This window comes from Polyodon spathula, chromosome 13 (assembly GCF_017654505.1).
Source record: "Polyodon spathula isolate WHYD16114869_AA chromosome 13, ASM1765450v1, whole genome shotgun sequence".
NCBI classification, from domain to species: domain Eukaryota; kingdom Metazoa; phylum Chordata; class Actinopteri; order Acipenseriformes; family Polyodontidae; genus Polyodon; species Polyodon spathula.
Window position 1 is genome coordinate 12,411,796 of NC_054546.1, and position 21,492 is coordinate 12,433,287.

General features: G+C 36.5%; 1 protein-coding gene across 2 annotated transcripts; it reads left to right on the forward strand.

The window, feature by feature from the left end:
- The first annotated feature begins 6,292 nt into the window (after positions 1-6,292).
- Positions 6,293-18,402, forward strand: LOC121326181 (leucine-rich glioma-inactivated protein 1-like). Of its 2 annotated transcripts, none has more exons than XM_041269376.1 (9): positions 6,293-7,069; positions 7,740-8,164; positions 8,480-8,551; positions 11,033-11,104; positions 11,208-11,279; positions 14,389-14,460; positions 15,998-16,167; positions 16,497-16,661; positions 17,402-18,402. In XM_041269376.1, exons 2-9 carry the CDS (start codon positions 7,974-7,976, stop codon positions 18,217-18,219), a joined length of 1,632 nt encoding a protein of 543 aa, XP_041125310.1. In that variant the 5' UTR covers positions 6,293-7,069; positions 7,740-7,973; the 3' UTR covers positions 18,220-18,402. The 2 variants fall into 2 exon arrangements, with proteins under 2 accessions (XP_041125310.1, XP_041125309.1); XM_041269375.1 differs by having other exon boundaries at positions 6,293-6,842.
- Positions 18,403-21,492: the final 3,090 nt, after the last annotated feature.

The following is a 21,492-nucleotide window of genomic DNA, read 5'->3' on the forward strand; positions in this document are numbered from 1 at the left end:
ACTCTGCTCTACAGCCTAAAACAATCAATGCTGGAAAAGTAGTTCCAAAGTATCACGTGACCACCTCTTTACAAACAGCTTCCCAAAAAGTTATGTTGTGGTATACACATTTGGAAGGTACCAGGTTATCATCAGCTTGGTTTAAAATATAAAATATGCTTAAAAGTGTGTTACTCAGCTGTCACAGTTTTTCCTCGTAAGTGCAGAATGATTTTTCTACCTCAATTCATACTTTAGCTAATGGAATTATGTAAGGAAAAAAAAAAAAACTCAAATGTGTATTGCAAGCTACAACAAACAAAATAAGCAGAACATAGTCATATTCCCTATAAACTGCTTGTGTCACACAGCTATATTAAAACTACCTCAGCAAGCTTGAGAAACTAAACACCAGGTCTCAAAGGTTTCAAATTTACCAGCAAGGATGGATCATCAAAATGGTGACCTTCTGAGCTGCAGGACAGAGTGATTCGCTGATGATTCTATCCATGCACTAAGGCTTATTTCATATTTGTAAGGGAACTCCCCATTTAGTAACCAGTTATAGAGCCTACATTTATGATCAACATTAATCCTTTAAATACAGTACATATTAGCACTGCAAAATACTAAATTCTCTGTTTAGAATGAACCTGTATGCTAACTAGTTTTGTTACTTAAAACAGCATACTGTATTATTTTTATTAGAAATCACTGTGGTTTTCCATAGAACATTGAAAGTATCATCAATACCTTCTAATGGATTTGTATTAGTGCTTCTGCACAACCATAATCTCTGGCAATAGAAAGTGCAATTGAATATGGAAAATTAAGGGGATGGGTTTTGTTATTAAGACTTGAATCTTGGGAAATCCAAACAACTGGGTCTACTGATAAAATACCCAAAGGGAAAACATGCTTATCTTTAAATATTACATTAGTATAACTGAATCCACATCCATTATATAAATGACACATTCATCAAAAATACAAATAAAAACCCATGCCTATTTGATGCTCTCAATCTATAAATCATCATGCAACCTTCTGCCTCAGGCTTTTTTAAATGATGGATGTGCAATTGAGAGCACTTGTTAAAAGCAATAATACAATTACACCATTACATCTCACCTGCAGGCCTCAGCATTTTTCAAAGGAGCTAAATATTTGATGCACTAGTTTAATGCACAGTGTGCTTTGGGTGTTATATTCAGCTAAAAAAAAATATATCCACTTCATTTTAAAAGTTTAGGGATGAACAAATCCACACTTTACATTTTTCTTTTTTAGAAGCGATATACTAACCGAAGCAGTAAGACCCATGACAAAATTTTACCGATACAGCCCACTATTAAAATAACCGATGTTAGCATTTGCGTAAAACAAAGGTCGTGTTCCCAAGTTATACATCCTAAATTAAATTTTTAGTTTAACTCTTTTAACACTTCAAACCCAGATTAAGGGAAACAGATACAAATGCAACCTGAACTTGACACATAGAAAAATATTTTTATCTGTGTAGTAGAATACCAGATGCTTATGTTTATGGAGCTTTTCAAAACTGCTCATGCGAGACATAACTAGGTGAAGCGCAGCGCTGTTAACAGGTCTGCAAATGCAATTTGAGCACCATTCAGCGTTTACAAGAAACGTATTGTTTTACCTTTCCTACATACCGATCGGGATTGTGTTGTAATTATATTGCTGTGGTAAGATCAACATTGGGCGGAGCAGATTAAATAATAACTCTCTTGTATCTGTAAAACGTTAGATGTCAGACAGACATACATTTTTAGAGTTACACAAATAACTGATTATACAGAAGTGATACTGTAACGAAGGTGGGTGCATATGCTGTCTGTGTGTGTGTGTGTGTGTGTGTGTATATATATATATATATATATACACATACATACATACACACACACAGTAAAATTTGACTGGTTGATACTATGAGACTCGGCAGGGTACACTGATAGAGTACATCTATTCCATGTGCTGTACAAAGAAAATTGCTTCATACAACGTTTAGAGAATTAAGCAAACTGGTCTCTGTATTAATAATCGCGTCTACCTTTTACAAGATTCAGTGATCTGTTGTTGTCCAGGGTTTCACTACGCTCCAGTTTCAGCAGCGATTCGATGACGTCAAAAGGCAGCGACGTAGGAAGAAAGGTGAGGAAGGCAGATTATTATTATTATTAGTAGTAGTCGTAGTAGTAGTATTATTAGGACCGCATTCCATCTATACGTTTAGATAATTAGCGGCAGTGCTTACAAAGGTACCACAGAATGTTCCTGTCAGGACATCTGAGGAAGTAAGCGCCTCTGATCACTTTTTTCTTTTTTTTAAAGTAATAAAAAACGCTTATCCAGGGCCAAACATGAACTACTTTAGATGTGTAATGGCTGCAGTATAGGATACTGTCCTTAGGTTTAGTGTTTCGGTGTTGGGAGAGGATTATTAATTGTTTTAGTAACAATAATATGATACCCAATCAGAGTGCAGTGTCCTGACAGGTACAGTTTGGTGGTACCTTTGTAAAGACAGCGATATTTGACACTTCTGCAACTCAAGTATATCGGCCCAACTGATTAAATAACACTTAAAAAAAACGCAATACCTTTTCTTACTTATGAACACACAGAGAAAAATTAATTTACATAAAATTTACAAAATTATGTCTCATCCAGGCCACTAATTAGCTGTCTTTACAAAGGTACCACCAAATGTACCTGTCAGGACACAGCACTCTGATTGGGTATAATATTATTATTACTAAAACAATTAATAATCCTCTCCCAACACCGAAACCCTAAACCTAAGGACAGTATCCTATACTGCAGCCATTACACATCTAAAGTAGTTCATGTTTGGCCCTGGATAGACGTTTTTTGTTAATTTAAAAAAAGTGATCAGATGTGCTTACTTCCTCAGTTGTCCTGACAGGAACATTTTGTGGCACCTTTGTAAGCACTGCTCAAATATCACCCATAAAAATAAAAAAAAGAGTGTATCTGTTACAGTAAGTTTGGCTCTGATACCCGTGTAGTGTTAGAAAGTGCTACATATCAGAAAGCGATATGTTGTCACAAAGTGGTACGATGTCAGATTTTGGTACAAGTGCAATCAATTGCGATCTGATGGTTGTTTTCCTATTGCCAAACAGAGGTATATTTACCGTTAACTGTACACACACACACACACACACACACACACACACACACACACACACACACACACACACACATATATATATATATATATATATATCAAACTTAAACTGCAAACAGACAATCAGTTGCTGTAAAAAAAGGAATTCACAAGGAACAAGACAAAATGAAAAGTCCACCTCAAAGTTGCACAAGTAAAAATATGTGCAAGACCCAGTGTATTGCAAATGATAAATATTCTCTTACTACAGTATTTTCTTAATATTGGAAAAATATGATAAATTACATAACAATGATGAGAAAGACTGTACAATATGATAAATTCACTTTCAAATGATGTAAAAGATCGAAAACAGCACTACATACCAGATTTGGATGGGCACTTCCCTGCTTTCTTAGCAGAAGTTGTTTAGGCAGGCACCATCATGCGCGGTGCGCTGCGTAACACTTTTTACCACGTACTTAAAAAAAAAAAAAAAAAACATTACACTACTACCAAGTAAAGTGGTAAATGTATGGAATTATGAAGAAGCATATTGTTTTTCGGAAATGTACTGGTTAATATTATGATTTACTGAAGCTTATTGGTAAATGTCATGAATTAAGAAGACATATTGTATTTCAGACATTTGATGATAGCTTATTCGTAAAGTCACTTGGTTATTCTTGAGCTTTACTAGTAAATGTTTCGGAACCACAAGTTACCACATTACTTGGTAAACGTCGACATTTACCAGTACATTTTGAGATTTGCCAATACTGTAGTTGAACTTTTACCGTATCATATTTAAACCTACCACCAGAGCATGGATGGAATGACTGTGCATGTCATAAACTGTTTCGGGTTTCAGTGTGATTCCTGTCAATGTTGCTAAAAATTTTAATCACATCTCTTGCATTTGTTTATGAATATGTTAAATTGGATCAGATATTTTTGATAGCTTCGACTTGAGCTTTTTAACAACACTCTAGCTGACATGGTTATAAAGACACAACATTATTCAAGACCTCCCAAATCATTGGGCCTTGACAACTGTATTTTTTCCATTGCTCATCATGAATACTATTCTGGATTCATTTATCAAAGAAAACCAGTGATGTGCCGAACCCAATTCTCTGGATTCTCTTTCAACATTGAAGAGCAGTCTGCAGTCTTTTAGGCCATGTGCAAAAGATTTCCTGTACTGACAGTTATATCAAGTATCGACTTTTGGCCTGATCTCCAATCTGTAATGGTGATAGTGACCAACAAAGCCTAGGAAGTGCTGGATTCCTTATTGTGCTGTACAGTAAGTGTTTTTTTTTTTTTCTACTGCTTGTTAATCTACAGTCCCCATTCATAAGATGTTCTTTCCCCATGCGTGTTTGCATTGCATGGAAGTTATCTAGCAAATGTTCTGCGCAAGAAAATTGCATCTATTGCCAAAGACAGCCACTGAAAAACAGGATTGGTAGTTAGACAATAGGCTTTATCTTTTAAAAAATCTCAGTGGTACTCACCCATTTGTATAATGCAAGTCTACAATAAAAAAAAAAAGTGATATGATTCATGGAAGTAGATGTTTTGGTGTGTTTCACTGTTGCTGCAGATTACATCATCTTTGAATAGACTCAATAGAATGGAAATGATGACCTACCCCTGGTGAATAGAATAGAAAAGATTAGGAATAGAGTAAACAAAAGAATCTGTTTTCTTGCAAAGCAGGTCAATTACCGCTATTCATTAAAATATGAATAATCTAATAAATGTTTACATTGGAAGCACATTAACAGACCCACAAGTGGCAAGTTTATTCGGTTTCATTGCTTTAGAAAAGTATAAAATGTTTGCATGTTATTAGTATAAATGAAAGAAAATTGAATCCAACAGAAATACAGTATGCTTGCTAAACTGTTGGGATAGTATGCCAGGTCTTACAACACCCCATAACTTCTCAACTTGCACAGTGAGATTGTGTGAGATGGGCCATTTGTATTTTCTCAAGAAGACAAGAGACCAATTATCCTTAAATTTTTTCATGCTGCAAAACAAGTTCATAACAAAAAAAGGGGCACTGCACAGACTGTTTGTTGCCAAAAATGAACAACAATCCACTTATTCTTTTAAGTGCCTGAATTGGCCTCAAGGAGAAAAATTGTCAGATAGAACTTCAGTCCTATTCAGACTCTGCTGGTTTTGAACCCCCCATTGCATATAACAAAGAACCCTCATTTAACAGCATCTGCATTCTGAGTATCTAGAAGTTGGAAAACAGTCAGGGTGCTTAGCAACCAGCCAAAACAGAGTTTGGAATAGGAACTGCAACTATTTAGCACTGGTTTTGATACACAAATAGGTGTTCACTTGATCCCGAGTTCAGTGCTCCAAGATAGGACCTTGCCCTTAAAGGGTTAAAAGGTCAAACTCATTTTGGTTTACACATACAAATGATTACCAGTCACATCTATAAACTAGGTTGTTATAAGGAGAAGTGAGCAAACAATAACTTTTTCATCAGCTTCAGGTATATCACCTATACATATGTTAGTTGCATGTTTTATAGCAATGTTGAAAGTTCATGCCATGCCAATTACAATCAGACCTGCTTTATAGAACTTGTAAAAGTGGTTCACTAGACCGTGGTCTTTATGTTCATGAGGATACACCAGAGTGTTCACTGCAGATGGGTTTTCATTCTGTGCCGGTGGCCTCTAATACCAGTTTAACAGTACATTAAGACCAACTTGAATTCTGCTTTCATCAGAACAAAGAACACACTGTAATATAGCCAGTGGTGTATGTGGTTCAATAAAATGTGAGCATGCTCCCCTCTGAGCTAGGACATTTTTTAATGCCATCTTTAGAGGAGAAAATTAGAGATGTTAATCCCAGTATCCTGGCCCAATTCCAATACAGAAAAAAAGTTCTGACCTGGTTAAATATCTGAATTCAAAGTAAATTAGACTAGAAACATAATGATTTCTCAAACTACCATGCCAGGAACAGAAACAATATGATGCATCTCTGTGGTTCAATCCTGTATATATACCTTCAAATTAATAAAGCATTTCTGCAACAGGCAACACTAAAGGTTCATATTAAAAAAAAAACAAACAAAAAAAAAAACACTTGAATAATGTATTGATGACCATAATGTCAAAGGTTAATTTTCACGTGCCAAGGAATCCATTAAAAGGAAAGCAGATCCTGTCATAGGATGAGGTAGGGGAGTTTCTGAGAAGGTCTTGATATGATGTCACAGGAAAACCAAAGCACCCCCCTACCTTTCTATTTTCCAGTACAGCTCTGCATTTGCAAAATCGGACAAAATGTGCTAAGGAAAACGGAAGTTCTAACAAATGCTAATGACTCATGAATGTGTAGCTCTATTCCCAGTATCTAAGCTTGGATGTGGTTTTCTGGAATAACAGGGGCATAACAAATCAAGTTGCGCTGACCAATGACTAATGCTATGTATATTTTTTAAATGGTTAATGCGACCTGGGTCAATAAATGTAGAACGCTATAGCCCACATGGTAGAAAAGAGAGTTTAACTCAGTTATTGGTAAGGGGTTATACTGTAGCAATCAGTTTTTTAGAACATACCCGACTCAGTCAAAGCCCACAAAAGTGAAAACTCGCCAGCAATTGGATCTCTGCCGCTCCACAAGCGGTGAAGACGCAAAACTCTGGATATCTGAACACAATGTAAGGTTTTTAAATTAAATTAAAAAAAAAAAAAAAAAAATGCGGGGTGTTTTTAGTTATTAGTTCAAAAACTATGCTTCCAAGATGCAATGCAACAAAAACCTTTATTTTCAAGGTCAGGCGGTGGGAGGTTATTTTTCTACTATGTATCCTGCAGTTAACAGAAACAGTTGGTAGCAATGTGGCTATTGCAATGAACGTTGCAGTATAGTATTGTGGGCAGCGGGGTAAGCAAAATGCAACTTAACAGCTTCTTGCTATTTTAAGATAAAAGATAAGAAAAACAGTCATCATTTGCTTGGAATGTATTGCATTTGACAAGTTTCAGTGACAGCACAACTGCTGTTATAGCATTCAGTTTGGGACAATTAAAAAAAAAATGATGTAAATAAGGCTATTATAGATATTACATTAAACAGCGCTTGTCATGAAATGCACGGTGATGTGTCATCTACAATTTACCTTAATTACCTTTTTTACCTATTGTACTTAAAATAGGGAACACCCATCTCTAACATCGATTGGAAAAATATCCCTGCGGGGTTATATATAGACCGTTCAATTTTTTACCGCAAGGTTTAGCCAATAGCTGTGCAGACGTCTATTTTAAAAGGTATTGCTGATTCTATGTGTGTCGTATTGAAATGAGACTGAAATATAACATTGAGAGTGTGTAATTAAATTAGCTCATGGCAGGCACGGCGTTGATAAAAAAATAAAACAAGATCTTTTTTTTCGTGGTATAGGCTATTGACTTTACTGTATGTATTTCTGAAGGGAGGCACTCAATTCGTCGTCCCTGTTCTGCAAAGTGTTGGCGATTCTTACATTTTAATGTGTGTGTGTGTGTGTGTGTGTGTGTGTGTGTGTATCTATATATATTTTGGAATCTTCCAGTTTGAAGAAATCAGCGCCTCGCAGAACGAATCACTTTAAATCAACGCCTCAGTGCTGTGAATATAGATCAGCGGCAGTTTCCTTACACAGCAGAGGCAGAAGAGAAGGAAAAGAGAAAGAAAAAAAGAACCGGCTGTCTTGGCTTCCAGTGCAAGAAATACACATACAAAAAGGAACCCAGTTCACGTTCTACTATATTCGACGCGCTGGTTGTAACCAGAGTGGATAACAAGGATGGGATATGCCAACAAAACCTTCAAAAGATACGCTGTCTTTCTTTGGATTGCTTATTTGCTTCTTTCAATAGAAGGCAGGAGACCAAGGCAACCCAGATGCCCCACGTCGTGTATATGCACTAGAGATAATGCTCTGTGTGAAAATATCAGATCTGTTCCTCGCAGTTTCCCCCCCGATGTCGTTTCTTTGTAAGTGCATTTGGAAATATGGATTCATAAAATGTTTGTGTGTGCGTGTGTGCGTTTTGTTTGTGTTTACAGTATCAAATTAGTATTGCACCGGCATTTTTGTGTATTTTTTTTTTAGATTAAACATTTTATTTTACATTTAAATTGTGAAACCTTCCTAATCGCAATTTCTGATTAATATTTCATATTTAAATGGATAAGGCAATATTGAACGCCCTTTTGTTGGATTCATTATTATAATACTTCTTATTATTATCATGCTTTTTTAATGATTTCCCAGTAACAAATTGGCTTTTTTTTTTTTTTTCTTTCTAGATCGTTTGTTAAATCTGGATTCAGCGAAATTCCTGACGGAAGCTTTTTGCACACACCTGCACTGCAGCTTCTGTGAGATTCAATTTTATACATTTTCTGTCAGCCCGTTACTTTAAAAGAGCAAATCAGTAAAAGCTTTTTTTTTTTTTTACATCTCAAAACCTACTGAATATATGAAAATATTGTTAAAGTTAAGTCAGATAAGGTTTATTCATAAATTCAAAGGGCGTTTTCTGGAGATGTGAGGGGTTTGCATAGGAGTAACTGCCGGGTATGCAGCACAGTATTGCTGCATTACAGCAGCATGGTAGAGTATTCGTTTTACGTCAGTGCAGGATAGCTGATTGAATAAGGGTTGAACTTGTCTAAGGAAATGTGTTTTAACAAATGTAAGCAAATGACCCCAAGTCAAACGTACACAGTATATTCGGAACCTTAGCGTGCTTCTCTGTGTAAAAGATCTCAAAAACAGAACTGTAAATAAGATGTTTAAATAACATGTAACTACCAGAACGATGTTCCTGGCCCATACTGCCAGCAGCAAAACCTGCTGCCAGTAGATGCGCAAAACACCCCAGTGGCACTAGAACAATTCTTATAGTGGGGGTGCTGAAAGACATTGAACATAACTGTAACATCTGTATATGATGGAAGCAGGTGCACCGCACTTCAGTGCAGGGGGTGCTGTCGCAACACCAGCACCCTTAGTTCCAGCGCCCTTACACTACCCTTTCCTTCCTCTGTAAATATTATTTTACTTCAGCCATGATGTTAATCTTTTGATGATTTCTTACTGTAGTAGAATGTGTACTGGTGTTCTAGTCAGTCCGTTTAAATAAATGGGATTTGAAGGGCTTAATTCAAATTATTTTTTTCCTTTATGAAAAAAAAGTATTAGTTCATCAAGAAAAAAAAAATGCTACTCATTCATGTTTACTTGTAGGCTGGAGCGTCCATTTATATTCTGCTAAAATGCATTTCCCCCAGATATAAGCTAATCAAATTGGACTCATATTCTTCAACTGTAATTTGCACTGGATTAATTCAAGTTTTATAAGATACTGAACGAAAAGTTGATCATGCATGGAGTGGTGATGAGAACCAAGATAACAAATAGTATAATAATAATAATACTAATACTACTACTACTACTACTACTACTACTACTACTAATAATAATAATAATAATAATAATAATAATAATAATAAATATGATACTTATTAATATAATAATAAATAATAATAATATATTATTAATAATATTATCCCACAAAACAGGTTTTTTTGTCTCAAAGAACAGCCCCACAGTTTATGTTAGTTAACAGATCAGTTGATGAGCAGAATATTGTTTTTGATAACCAGGGAGTAATGTATAGTCTCTAAATTAAATTATTCGTTTTGTGCAGCATACTTATGTTGGCATCAGTTTGAGAAATATATATGTGTGTGTGTGTGTGTGTGTGTGTGTGTGTGTGTGTGTGTGTGTGTGTGTGTGTGTGTGTGTGTATATATATATATATATATATATATATATATATATATATATATATATATATATATATATATATATTATATATAAAAATTTTGTCCTGAAAATGGAAATATTGTATTTATGAAGTTTGTCCCAAAAAATAATTTCTGGCATATTTGCTATCATATAGTGTAGTCTACAGCATATAGCAACAAATCAAACCAAACTGTTTAAGCTTTTGCTTTAGTTCAACATTACTTTCCTCAGCAAAAGAGCTTAGATATCTGACCCATTGTTGTGACGATACACACATCTTAATAAATCCAAGATGAATGATCGTATTTTAAACTCAGACAAAGTTGTTTGTAAAAGTGTTTTCATAAAAGGAAAAAAAAAAACTGCAAAAGTTTTCTTGGCCACCAACCCATATTTAATTGATCAAAGCAAGCTTGACTGATGTTTTTGGTTATTATTTCTTTCTTCACCATAGCTCAGGAATATCACTAAATTACCTGCCCGTTGACATCAGACTCTATTGAGTATTAAATCATAGCTTTTGTTTACCTTCTGTTAGCTTCCTTTCCAAAAAAAGATGAAAATAATGAGAGTTTCTAGTTGCACTGTCTAGGGAGAGCTGTTGCTGTGATTTGTTTGTTTTTTTTAGACATCTGTCTAATTAGGAAACATCAAGCAGTTAGTTAATCACGTAGCTTCATATGTCTACAAATTAAAGATACAGGGTACAATTTGATTGTGCAGATAAATTATTAAATACATGTTATTTCTTCCTTGTATGAAGTTAAACATTATTGCCAATGATATAATGTCATTAATAGCTCTAACTTTAAAGTTGTAATGCTCCATGTTCAATGTAATAATACTGTATCAACGTTTTATTTAAAAACATAATTTGGGCAAAAGTCTATAGTCAAGCTGAACAATTACATTTATAACCTCTTACTGCTGGAAGTTAGCCTATTTGACGCACAGTGGCAAGCATGTTTCAGGGGTTGAATAGCTTACACTGTGGAATGATCCGTGTGGTTGTTTTTTTGAATTACATTATTTGATGTATTCTGTAGCCTGTTCACTGCAAACTCCTTTGAGGTCATTCATGAAGATGCTTTCCTTGGTCTTCCACATCTCGAGTACCTGTAAGTAATATCAACTTTTTTTCTTTTTTTTCATATTCTTAATAGTCTGCAGTTCATGTAGGTGGATTCATACAATAACAACAATATGGAAATGCTTTCACAGGTTTATCGAAAACAATAAAATCAAATCGATTTCTCCAAAAGCTTTTCAAGGACTGAAGTCTCTTATTCACCTGTAAGTATATGCCGTTTTCTTGATTTTGGTTGTTGTACTAATACATTTTACCATGTCATGCTGACCCCCACTTTGTTTTTGCCCAATATTTTTTCCTGTAAAATGGCTTCTATTCATAAAGAATGTTGATTGTGTATTTATTAACTGAGCGCTACACACATGCAACTCTGAGTGCATCCATCCAGCTAAAATGCTAACAACATTTCGACTAGTATTCCTAAAACTCTTCAACACCGTTCATGCATGCACTTCACAGCACAAAGAAGTAAAAAGGCTTTATGGTTCAGTTTTGTCAACTTTTTTTTTTTTTTTTTGTGGGCGATGTCTTACATCATTATGCAGGTTATACATTGTTAAAATGTATTACTAATTTGCCATGCACCATTGAGATGCATCTGGTTATAGACATTACAAATGCTGGTGCAGATTTGCTTAGTTGTACTTTGTGCTGCTGTTAGCACAGAGTTGACAATCATGCAAAAACTATTGGTAACACAATCATTTGTGCACGATTAAAACTTGCAGCTTAACATGGCAATACCCACCTTTGACACACAATAGTACTGTGGGATGAGTGGCCAATGTGCTCATATTTATTAAATAATAAATGTGTATATTTACTTTGGCACGATGGCCAAAGTAAATATACATGAACAAAACAAGTATCGTGCCTGTCTATACTTCACAGGAGTAACAATTGTTTATTTCTTACTTTGTGACTGATCTCTCTCACTCCTCTCTGAACAACCAACCCCGGTCAACAAAAGCCGCTGGCATATATAGTGGTTGAGGGATTAATTTATACCTCGACCACATTCTGCATGGGTTTTCAAATAAGCATGGTCAATTCGTCAGCCAATTCGTCAATAATTTACACTGTGTAATTATACAGTATAATTGTAAATCTCGAAAAACTACTCACTTCTAAATCTTTTGTAGTCATCTTTGTATTACTTTAGTATAAATACATGTTAATTTGTATTCATATGTTGTTTTTTTCTGACTTTATGTGAATGAAAAGACACACATTTGCCCATTTTCCCATTGGAAATAGCGATATTTTGAAATATCACTGTCCTGGTCACAAAAGCAAAGTTTGTGGGGAATAATAGCCATTTTCTATACTTTTGAGGCATAAGCAATTAGGAAATAACACTTACTATCCAGGAACAAAAATTGTGTTACATAGTGTTATTAGCTGCTGGCCATGCATTCTCACAGGATGTATTTAAGAATTGAACACCATCCCTGCCAACCACATTTAACAATAATAATAATAATAATAATAATAATAATAATAATAATAATAATAATAATAATAATAAACACAATGTTTAAATAATAACAATAATACAAATAAACACTGGGGCAGGGTACCCTGTCACACCACCAAATAATTATTAAATGTCACAGTACATGACAGCTTTTGGTTTCGAGAGTGTATTAAACTGAACAAGTTTAAGTTGAAGAAACAAACAAACAAACAAACATTCTACTGCAATAGGCAGCAAAGTAAAAAAAAAAGAAAAAAAAAAGAAAAAACCCTAAAATGTCTAGATTTATTCAGGTAACCAACAGAAAAAAAGTTAAGGTAAGGTAAAGTTTTAAGGTATTTTTCTATCAATTAATTGTGTGTATTAGCGACTTGGCAGGCCTTGTCAGTTATTGGAATTTGGAATGTTTATCTTCGTACAATACGCTTAAAAACAAATTATCATTGTGACAGGGTAGCATCACGGCTTAAGCTATTACTGGCAGGAATGCGATCGACAGACAGATAGCTTTAATTTAAGCGTATATGCACATGTTTATTTAACAAAACAAACAAAACACGACAGACGGGCCAAAATAAAAGATTCAAGCAAAAAGAATAAACACTCCTACACCTGGGCCTGGGCCTGTGGTTTGATGTTTTTTGTCTTATAATGTGAACGACTTGTTGAATACACCTTCATAATGGCTGAGGAACGAAACATGCAGGAATCTCCCACCCAGTGGCAATTATGAGTAATTATTTGTGAGCGGAAATTAGCATGATTTTCTGTGCTAGGCAAGCACCATGGGTTTAATTAATTTTCATCAGATAATTTGAATTTTGAAATATGTTTTTAACATTTAAAAAAAAAAAAAAACACTATTTTGGATGACCTTCGTTTTATATAATACATATAAAGTGTATTTACATTTTATATTGCAGTGATTTACAATTCACATAAATACTTCAAAAACCTGCCATTTGCCAATCAGTTTGTATTTTCCAAAGGGATATTTAGGGGGAATTAGGTAAGCAGGGTTCAGACTTGCACAACCTGCTTTAATTTATAATGAACCCATTGTTTAGTTGCTTTTACTCATGCTGCTGTCAGTATGTAGTCCTTCTAATAAGGTTCTTAGATTATTAATGACATCAGAAACAGGCCCCCCACTTTAAGATGATCTGCATTGTTGTGGTAATGCATCAAAGCAGCATGATAATGAAATTAGAGGGCAAGGTGTTGAAAAATATTGCCAAAGCAAAATTACAGAAGCAATAGAAAAATAGATCTTGAAGAAGATCACCCACTAAATAAAATCATAATTTTTAGAAATATTTTAGGATTAGAAGTTTCATTACCGATATTTATATGGCAACAGTTCAGAAATCACTTTGCTTAGTACCAGCTGCTGATATATTGGACAGTATCTTTGAGTGGAGGGCAAGTTAGGTGATTGTTGTGCTGAGATAGAAAGGATAATCTGGCACTTGGCTGCTCTATAGCAACCACTATTGGCCAGGCGCCAGACAATACCATGTGGAGTATAGTTAGGCTGAACTCTGACCCCACAATTCAGCAGCTTGGAAACATCTGCTGAGTTTGTTTGACATTTGAAAAGAGACATTTGGAAGACAGCAGGTATAGAGGATGCCCATTGGTCTTTTGTCCTCCTGAGCTGTTATGGGAGTTGCAGTGGTGAGGGGCCATTCAAATTTCAAATTAGGGAGAAAATGGGGTTAAACACACATTTACTCTAAATGCATTGCTGAAGGAAAAATTAAAGATGTGCACTTACGGGATTTGTTAGGTTAATACCAGATAATTGAAGATGGTTTTAAAAAATGTATTTGCAGGAGCCTGGCATATAATAATCTTCAGACACTCCCTAAAGATGTTTTCAAAGGCCTGGAGGCATTAATAAAGGTGTAAGTATGAATTCTTATTCTTGCTTATTGCTTAGCAATGGAAATGCATAATCTAAGCACACATTTATTTCACTCATTTGCAATTTGAGGTAAAAAAAAATGTAAACATCGAAAGTAGAGCTGTGATTCCTTTTCACAATAATCGTCCCTAATTATTTTATCTAAAAGGTAGTCTAACTTTAGTCTTCAGTGGTACTCAGTGCATATAGGACCAGAGGAACCAGATAAAGCTACATTACCAACACAAAGTGGAACAGCTCACAAAGCTTTTCATGCAGCTTTCAAACTTTTTGTAGTAGACCCTTTAAACTGACACATTCTCCCTAGTAAATGACTTGATTTTGTGTAAACGTTACTTGCCTCTTATTCTTGTTTGAATTCTGCATCATTTCCAAAGATTTTGTCTAAATATGTTTTCTGAAAAATAATACTAGTTCTCAATAGCTTAATTAAGTAATTAAAAAAAAAAAAAAGAGAAAACAGAGTGTGCCAAAAAATATATATTTCAGCACGGAGAATCCGCAATGAATGTATGGCGATGAATGAATGATGAGGATTGCAATTTCAGATGATTTATGAACTGTGAAAGGTGCTCAGGGCCCGAGTGAAAGAAATTTGGCCTGAGGCCTCGTCTGTGGGTGCCTGACAGCTACCAGCGCGAGGCCGGCTGGAGAAACATGAAAAGTAACATGCATCCCGTTGCTGCAGATAACATGTGGCTATGGGCCACTTCCCCCCAAAAAGAAGAGACCGCCAATCTATGAATGGAGAATAATAAATAAATAATAAATAATTAACACACCACACAATGGCAAGATAAATTTGGCTGGAGGCCTCGTCTATGGGTGCCTGATGGCTACCTGCATGAGACCGGCTGGTAAAACATAAACAGTTATGTGCATCCCAGTGCCTCAGATAGGAAGTGGCTGTGGCCACCTCCCTCCAAAAACACAAGGCCACCAAACCATGAATGAATAATAATAATAAATAATTAACACGCTCCATAGTGGCACCCTGCCACCTATCCCCAAATATTGAATGTAATGAAAATAAACAGCTGAGACACGACCCGTCTCCCAGAGCATGACTGCGCAGGGGGAAAGAGCCCAGCCTCTCCAACCCGACCCCTCACCCCACAGAACTAAATACGAACCGCTCAGCACTCAGGTAAGGAAAAAACCCCTACTCACATTTTTTTTTTTTTTTTAGGGAAACCTCAGGGAATCTGTGGCTGAGGGTAGCCCTTCCTCTAGGCTATAAGCAGTCAACTGTCGTTTCGGCTTCCCAGCGATTGACTGAGCAGCCGAAACAAAAAGAAGCAGCATAGAAGAATAACACACAGAGCTTTTATGCACTTGCTGATGACATGTTAGTTAGGGGCGGATTCTTCTTTACAGAAAAGCAACCAAGTTTACCATTTTTAAAGCTATACATACAATGTATAGTGAATATACTATCAAAATGATAGTCAAAATGGTCCACTAAGTGCCCTAGCTCTAAGGTCGTCTTTATGTTTCTCATCGTCTTTGGTTTGCAGGGATCTCAGAGGTAATGCCTTTAACTGTGACTGCAAATTGAAGTGGTTAGTTGAATGGATGCACAACACAAATGCAACTGTGGATCAAATCTATTGTGCAGACCCACCAGCATATCAAGGGAAGGAAATCAATGACCTTGTGCCGCAATCATTTGACTGCATAACAACAGGTGATTGTTATTTGCTAAATTCATTTCTAACAGCAGTTTTGTAATACATACTCAAAAGTAATTCACATTGATCCTATTTGTTTTAATGTAAGATCTTATCATTCAGTGGCTTGCTTAGAAAACCTAATTGCAGAATACATCTTACTTGTAATTTGGAAGTGAACCGAGACATTTAATCAAACTGTAAGAGACAATGGCATTGGCTATAGTTAGGAGTGGTTCCGATTGTCACCATGACCATGAGAGCCCCTAACGGCTCTGCAAGTGCACAGAAAACGAAAAGGGTTTGAATGCTAAATTGCCAATTGTTTCCTTTTTGTGTTTTACAGAATTTGTTTCATACCAGTCCCTAAAATTTGAGTCCATTTCCGTGGATTCCTTCTCTTACAAGAACGATGACTATATTGTGATTGCCCAGCCTTTCATCGGAAAGTGCAGCTTCCTAGAATGGGACCATGTTGAAATGGTCTTCCGGAATTATGATAACATTAACAGTAAGTTATTTTAAATATCTTCCACTGTCTAATCTACACCAGATTTTGTACTTCCTTTTTAGGCACAACTGTGTATACGCCCTTTTAAAGATAATAACCAAAGTTTGAATGGGATCATTTATATCATCTACATTTTTCTATGGTTTACTTTTCTTCTTGTTTAATATTCCACTATTTGTTTTCTGGATGATCCTCTATTGTATTTTTTGCTTATCTTTAAATAATAGCCCCCCCTTTAGGATATCCTCAGTTCTATTTGAGAACAGTAGCTTGATTACAATATTCCACCACAAGGTGGTGCACTATTTCACTCAATCAGAATCATTTTGGCATTGCATTTACCTGACACTAACACATGTTAATATTTCTTCATATAACTGTGACAGATGGTCTTATGTGCTGTATAGAGAGTGAGTGTGGTGCTCTGGTGGGGTCTATAACTTGTTGCACAGAGAGTGAACCCGGAAAGGATATGTGTGTTTATCCTTAGACTAATGTGAGCTACATTAGGTTGTTCAGGATTAGTACTGATCAGAGACTGTGAAACCCACCAATAGTGTTGTAGAAGTGGCAGGATAGATTGTTTAATCTGAGTAAAGGTTAAAATAACATCTGGAAAACTACAATTGTTTGTAAATGCTAATGCAAGGTCAGAATTGTTTCAGAGCCTTTGTTATTACCCCTTTTACTAGCTCATACGACTGTCATAATATACAATAGTCTTGTATTCTTTTTTAAAGGCACTTCCACGGTCGTCTGCAAACCAATGGTGATAGATACTCAGCTGTTTATCATTGTTGCCCAGCTTTTTGGAGGCTCCCACATTTACAAACGGGACAACTCTGCAAACAAGTTCATCAAAATCCAGGATATTGACATCCTCAAAATCAGGAAGCCTAACGACGTGGAAACCTTCACAATAGATGACACCTCATACTTTGTCATTGCCGACAGTTCCAAAGCAGGTTCTACAACAGTTTACAAGTGGAATGGAAACGGGTTCTACTCCCATCAGTCCCTCCACCTCTGGTACAGAGATACGGATGTGGAATATCTCGAAATAGCCAACAAACCACACTTGATTCTCTCAAGCAGCTCCCAGCGCCCTGTTATCTATCAGTGGAACAAATCCCAAAAATTGTTTGATAGGCGTACAGACATTCCTGAAATGGAGGACGTCTTTGCGGTCAAGCATTTCAAAGTGAAGAATGACCTGTACATCTGCCTCACCAGGTTTATTGGGGACTCCAAAGTGATGAAGTGGGATGGCTCTATGTTTTTGGAGATACAGACAATGCCATCTAGAGGATCAATGGTGTTCCAGCCTTTTGCTGTGAACAACTGGCAGTACGCAATTCTCGGGAGTGACTACTCCTTTACACAAGTCTACCGCTGGGACGTGAAGAAGAGCCAGTTTGTTAATTTCCAGGAGTTAAATATCCAGGCTCCGAGGGCTTTTACACTTGTTTCTATTGACAACCGTGAGTTTCTGCTGGCTTCTAGTTTTAAGGGAAAAACGCAGATTTATGAACATCTCATACTTGACCTAAGCAATTAATAGAAGCAGACCTTACTTGTATTTACACTGCAGTAAAGAATAACTGCTCTTAATGGAAATGGACATGTTGTTGGATTATATGCATGATATATTTCACTAACAATACTTCCAGGTGAATGTCTTGCTAGAAGTGTCCATCTGTTTTGGTTGTCATCATTTAGTGCTTTTGAATTTTCCTTTCTTTTTTTAACAAAGACCACTGTTAACTTTCCCTTTGGGACTATAAGCTGTACATAACTGTGCAATTACATCTATTACTTCAGTGGAAATAATAATAATAATAATAATAATAATAATAATAATAATAATAATAATAATAATAATAATAATAAGTCATCTATTTATTAACCTATTGGACGAAAATAAATATCAGCCAAATAACATGTTTACATTTTTCGGTCTTTCCAGTTGTAAGCAAAATTATTTATAAATGAAGCTTTTGTAAATATATGAGGGACCACGTCAGTCAGAAAAATATTTCATATTAAGATCTCCTGTTGCAATTTTAAAATCATATATTTGTAAGAGAATTAACATATGTTGCAAAGAAAACTTAGTTGTTGTTGCTTGGGGGGGGGGGGGGGGGGTATCCTGACAACTTAGATTTTTATTGTTGTTTGTTTGTATGAACTGTATAGTAATAATAAAAAAAGAAAATAACAGAATGTTTTAACTATTTATACATGTAAACACACACACACACACCTGATCAGCTGTCCATATATTTTGATGAAAATATTTTTTGGATCGAGCTCTGAATTCAAAGACTGTACACTGCAAGTTTACTTCCATTATAAAAAAAAAAAAAAAAACAATATGATGGCTTATTTTCCTTTCAGGTTCAATATATTCACGTTTCTTAAAGACCCAGTAATATAGTTATCCATTCTATTTTGATTGTACACAATTTTACCTTACCTAAAAATGGTTTTCTTGACATTCTCTCGTTTTCCAATTTCGGAGAGACCCGCCTACTAGTTCGATTATCTGAACGCATATTTGTTTTGTTCATGTTTTTTTTTAACTGTACACAATTACTGTTTCAATAGGCATTTTACAATATTTGATGTCTAAAGTAGAAAAAATAAACATGTCTGAAACCTATAGGCAATCAAGTTCAGTTATCCCAGATGACACTGCTGCATTTGACACTAGGTAGACCATACTCTATCAACCTGAGTAGCTACTGTCTGAAACTCGGAGGAACTCTTGAGTGAGAATAATAGCTGCATCTGCTAGCTATTGCAACCTGATCTCACAGCAAAAACGTTACAATGGTAATGCTTTCACTAGACTCTAAAACATTACCTACATAACTTATTTCAGCATTTTTGCTGCATTGACCACAATGCTTTGCAGGTGAAATAGTGATTATCACGATGCACCTGCTACTACCTGACTAAAGAATGAAGATGCTAATTCTGGGACTGCAGGCAAAAATATAGGCACACCACCCAGCTTCAGGATAGATCAATAATTCAAGATAGATAGGTGGTTACCCAAAGCAGTTCAGAAAAAGTACTAAAAATTATTTCAGGTTATCCAGGAAGATAGGAAACAACACAGATACAATACATCTTACCAGTATTATTATAACTTAAATGGATGTAATACTGGTTCTTGAAACAGGTATTTGAGATAATCTACCTCTTAAACTGCAGAGGGAGCGTCAGGTTATGTGTTGAAAATAATTCAAAACTTGGTAGAGCTTTTAATGAAGATGAGTAGTTCTGTAAAATTATATATATATATATATATACACACACACACACACTGAGTGTACAAAACATTAGGAACACCTTCCTAATATTGAGTTGCACCCCCTTTTGCCCTCAGAACAGCCTCAATTCGTAGGGGCATGGACTTTACAAGGTGTCAAAAGCGTTCCACAGGGATGCTGGCCCATGTTGACTCCAATGCTTTCCACAGTTGTATCAAGTTGGCTGGTGGTGGATCTCTACTCCGAATAGCTCGTTCCATCTCATTCCACAGATGCTCAATTGGATTGAGATCTGGTGACTGGGCAGGCCACTGCAGTAAGCTGAATTCACTGTCATGTTCGTGGGACCATTCCTGGACAATATTAGCCTTGTGGCATGGGGCATTACCCTGCTGAAAAAATCCATTAGCAGATGGATACACTGCTGCCATGAAGGGATGCACCTGATTGGCAATGATGTTCAGATATCCTGTGGCATTCAAATGTTGCTCCACTTTTATCAAGGGGTCCAATGTGTGCCACGAAAACACACCCCACACCATCACACCACCACCACCAGCCTGAAATGTTGACACGCAGCATGATGGATGCATGTACTCATGTGGTTTTCTCCATACCCTAGTCCTCCCAACAGCATGAAACAGCAGGAACCGGGATTTATCAGACCAGGCAATGTTTTTCCAATACTCCAGTGTCCAGTGTTTTCGTTCCTTAGCCTACTGCAACCACAGTTTCTTGTGTTTTGCTGAACTAAGTGGAACTCTGTTAGGTTGTCGGCTGCCATACCTCATTCATGTCAAGGTACGACGAGTTGTGCATTCTTTTATGGGTCTTTCATCACCAATGTTGTACTGGACTGTCAGTTGAATAACTGTAGCCCGTCTGTTGCACTGCACAATTTGTGTCAGCCTCCTTTGGCCTCTTTCATCAATGAGCCGTTTTCGACCACTGGCCTGCCGTTGGCTGGATATCCTTTGGGTGGTGGACCATCCTTGATACATACGGGAAACTGTTGAGCGTGAAAAACCCAGTTCTTGACACTAATGCCATCATAACCCTTTCACACAGCCAAAGGGATAATGTGAGTGCAACTTTCAAACCTGTCAGTCAACAGATGACAACGGAAACAGTACCTAACGTTCCCTTTCAATTTGAAGATGACCACCAAAACATTACATATGGGAATGGTATACCAGAGCCGTCTCAAGGGAGCAGAAACGAGGGATGCCTCAAAACCGCTTAACCCTAGGTTAGCAGTACGAGCGTGCAACCTCAAGGACCCACGTGCCTTTTGAAGGCAAAGAAGGATCTACCACATTCAAGCAGTAGAACCTGGAGAATGTATGTGACAAATGGTGAGGGGGAGCGTAGGAGCCTGAGCACAGGGGATCTTCTGCAAGGGACCCTGCGAAAGTTGAAGTAGTGGGGGTGGGGCCCCGAGGGCTGCTGATGGCTCCACCATTGGAGACGGGGCATCTATCTCCATGGCCTTTTTGAGCCTTTGCGATGCACCCTGGCTAAAAAGCCGCACATATTCACAGAAGTCCTCTCTT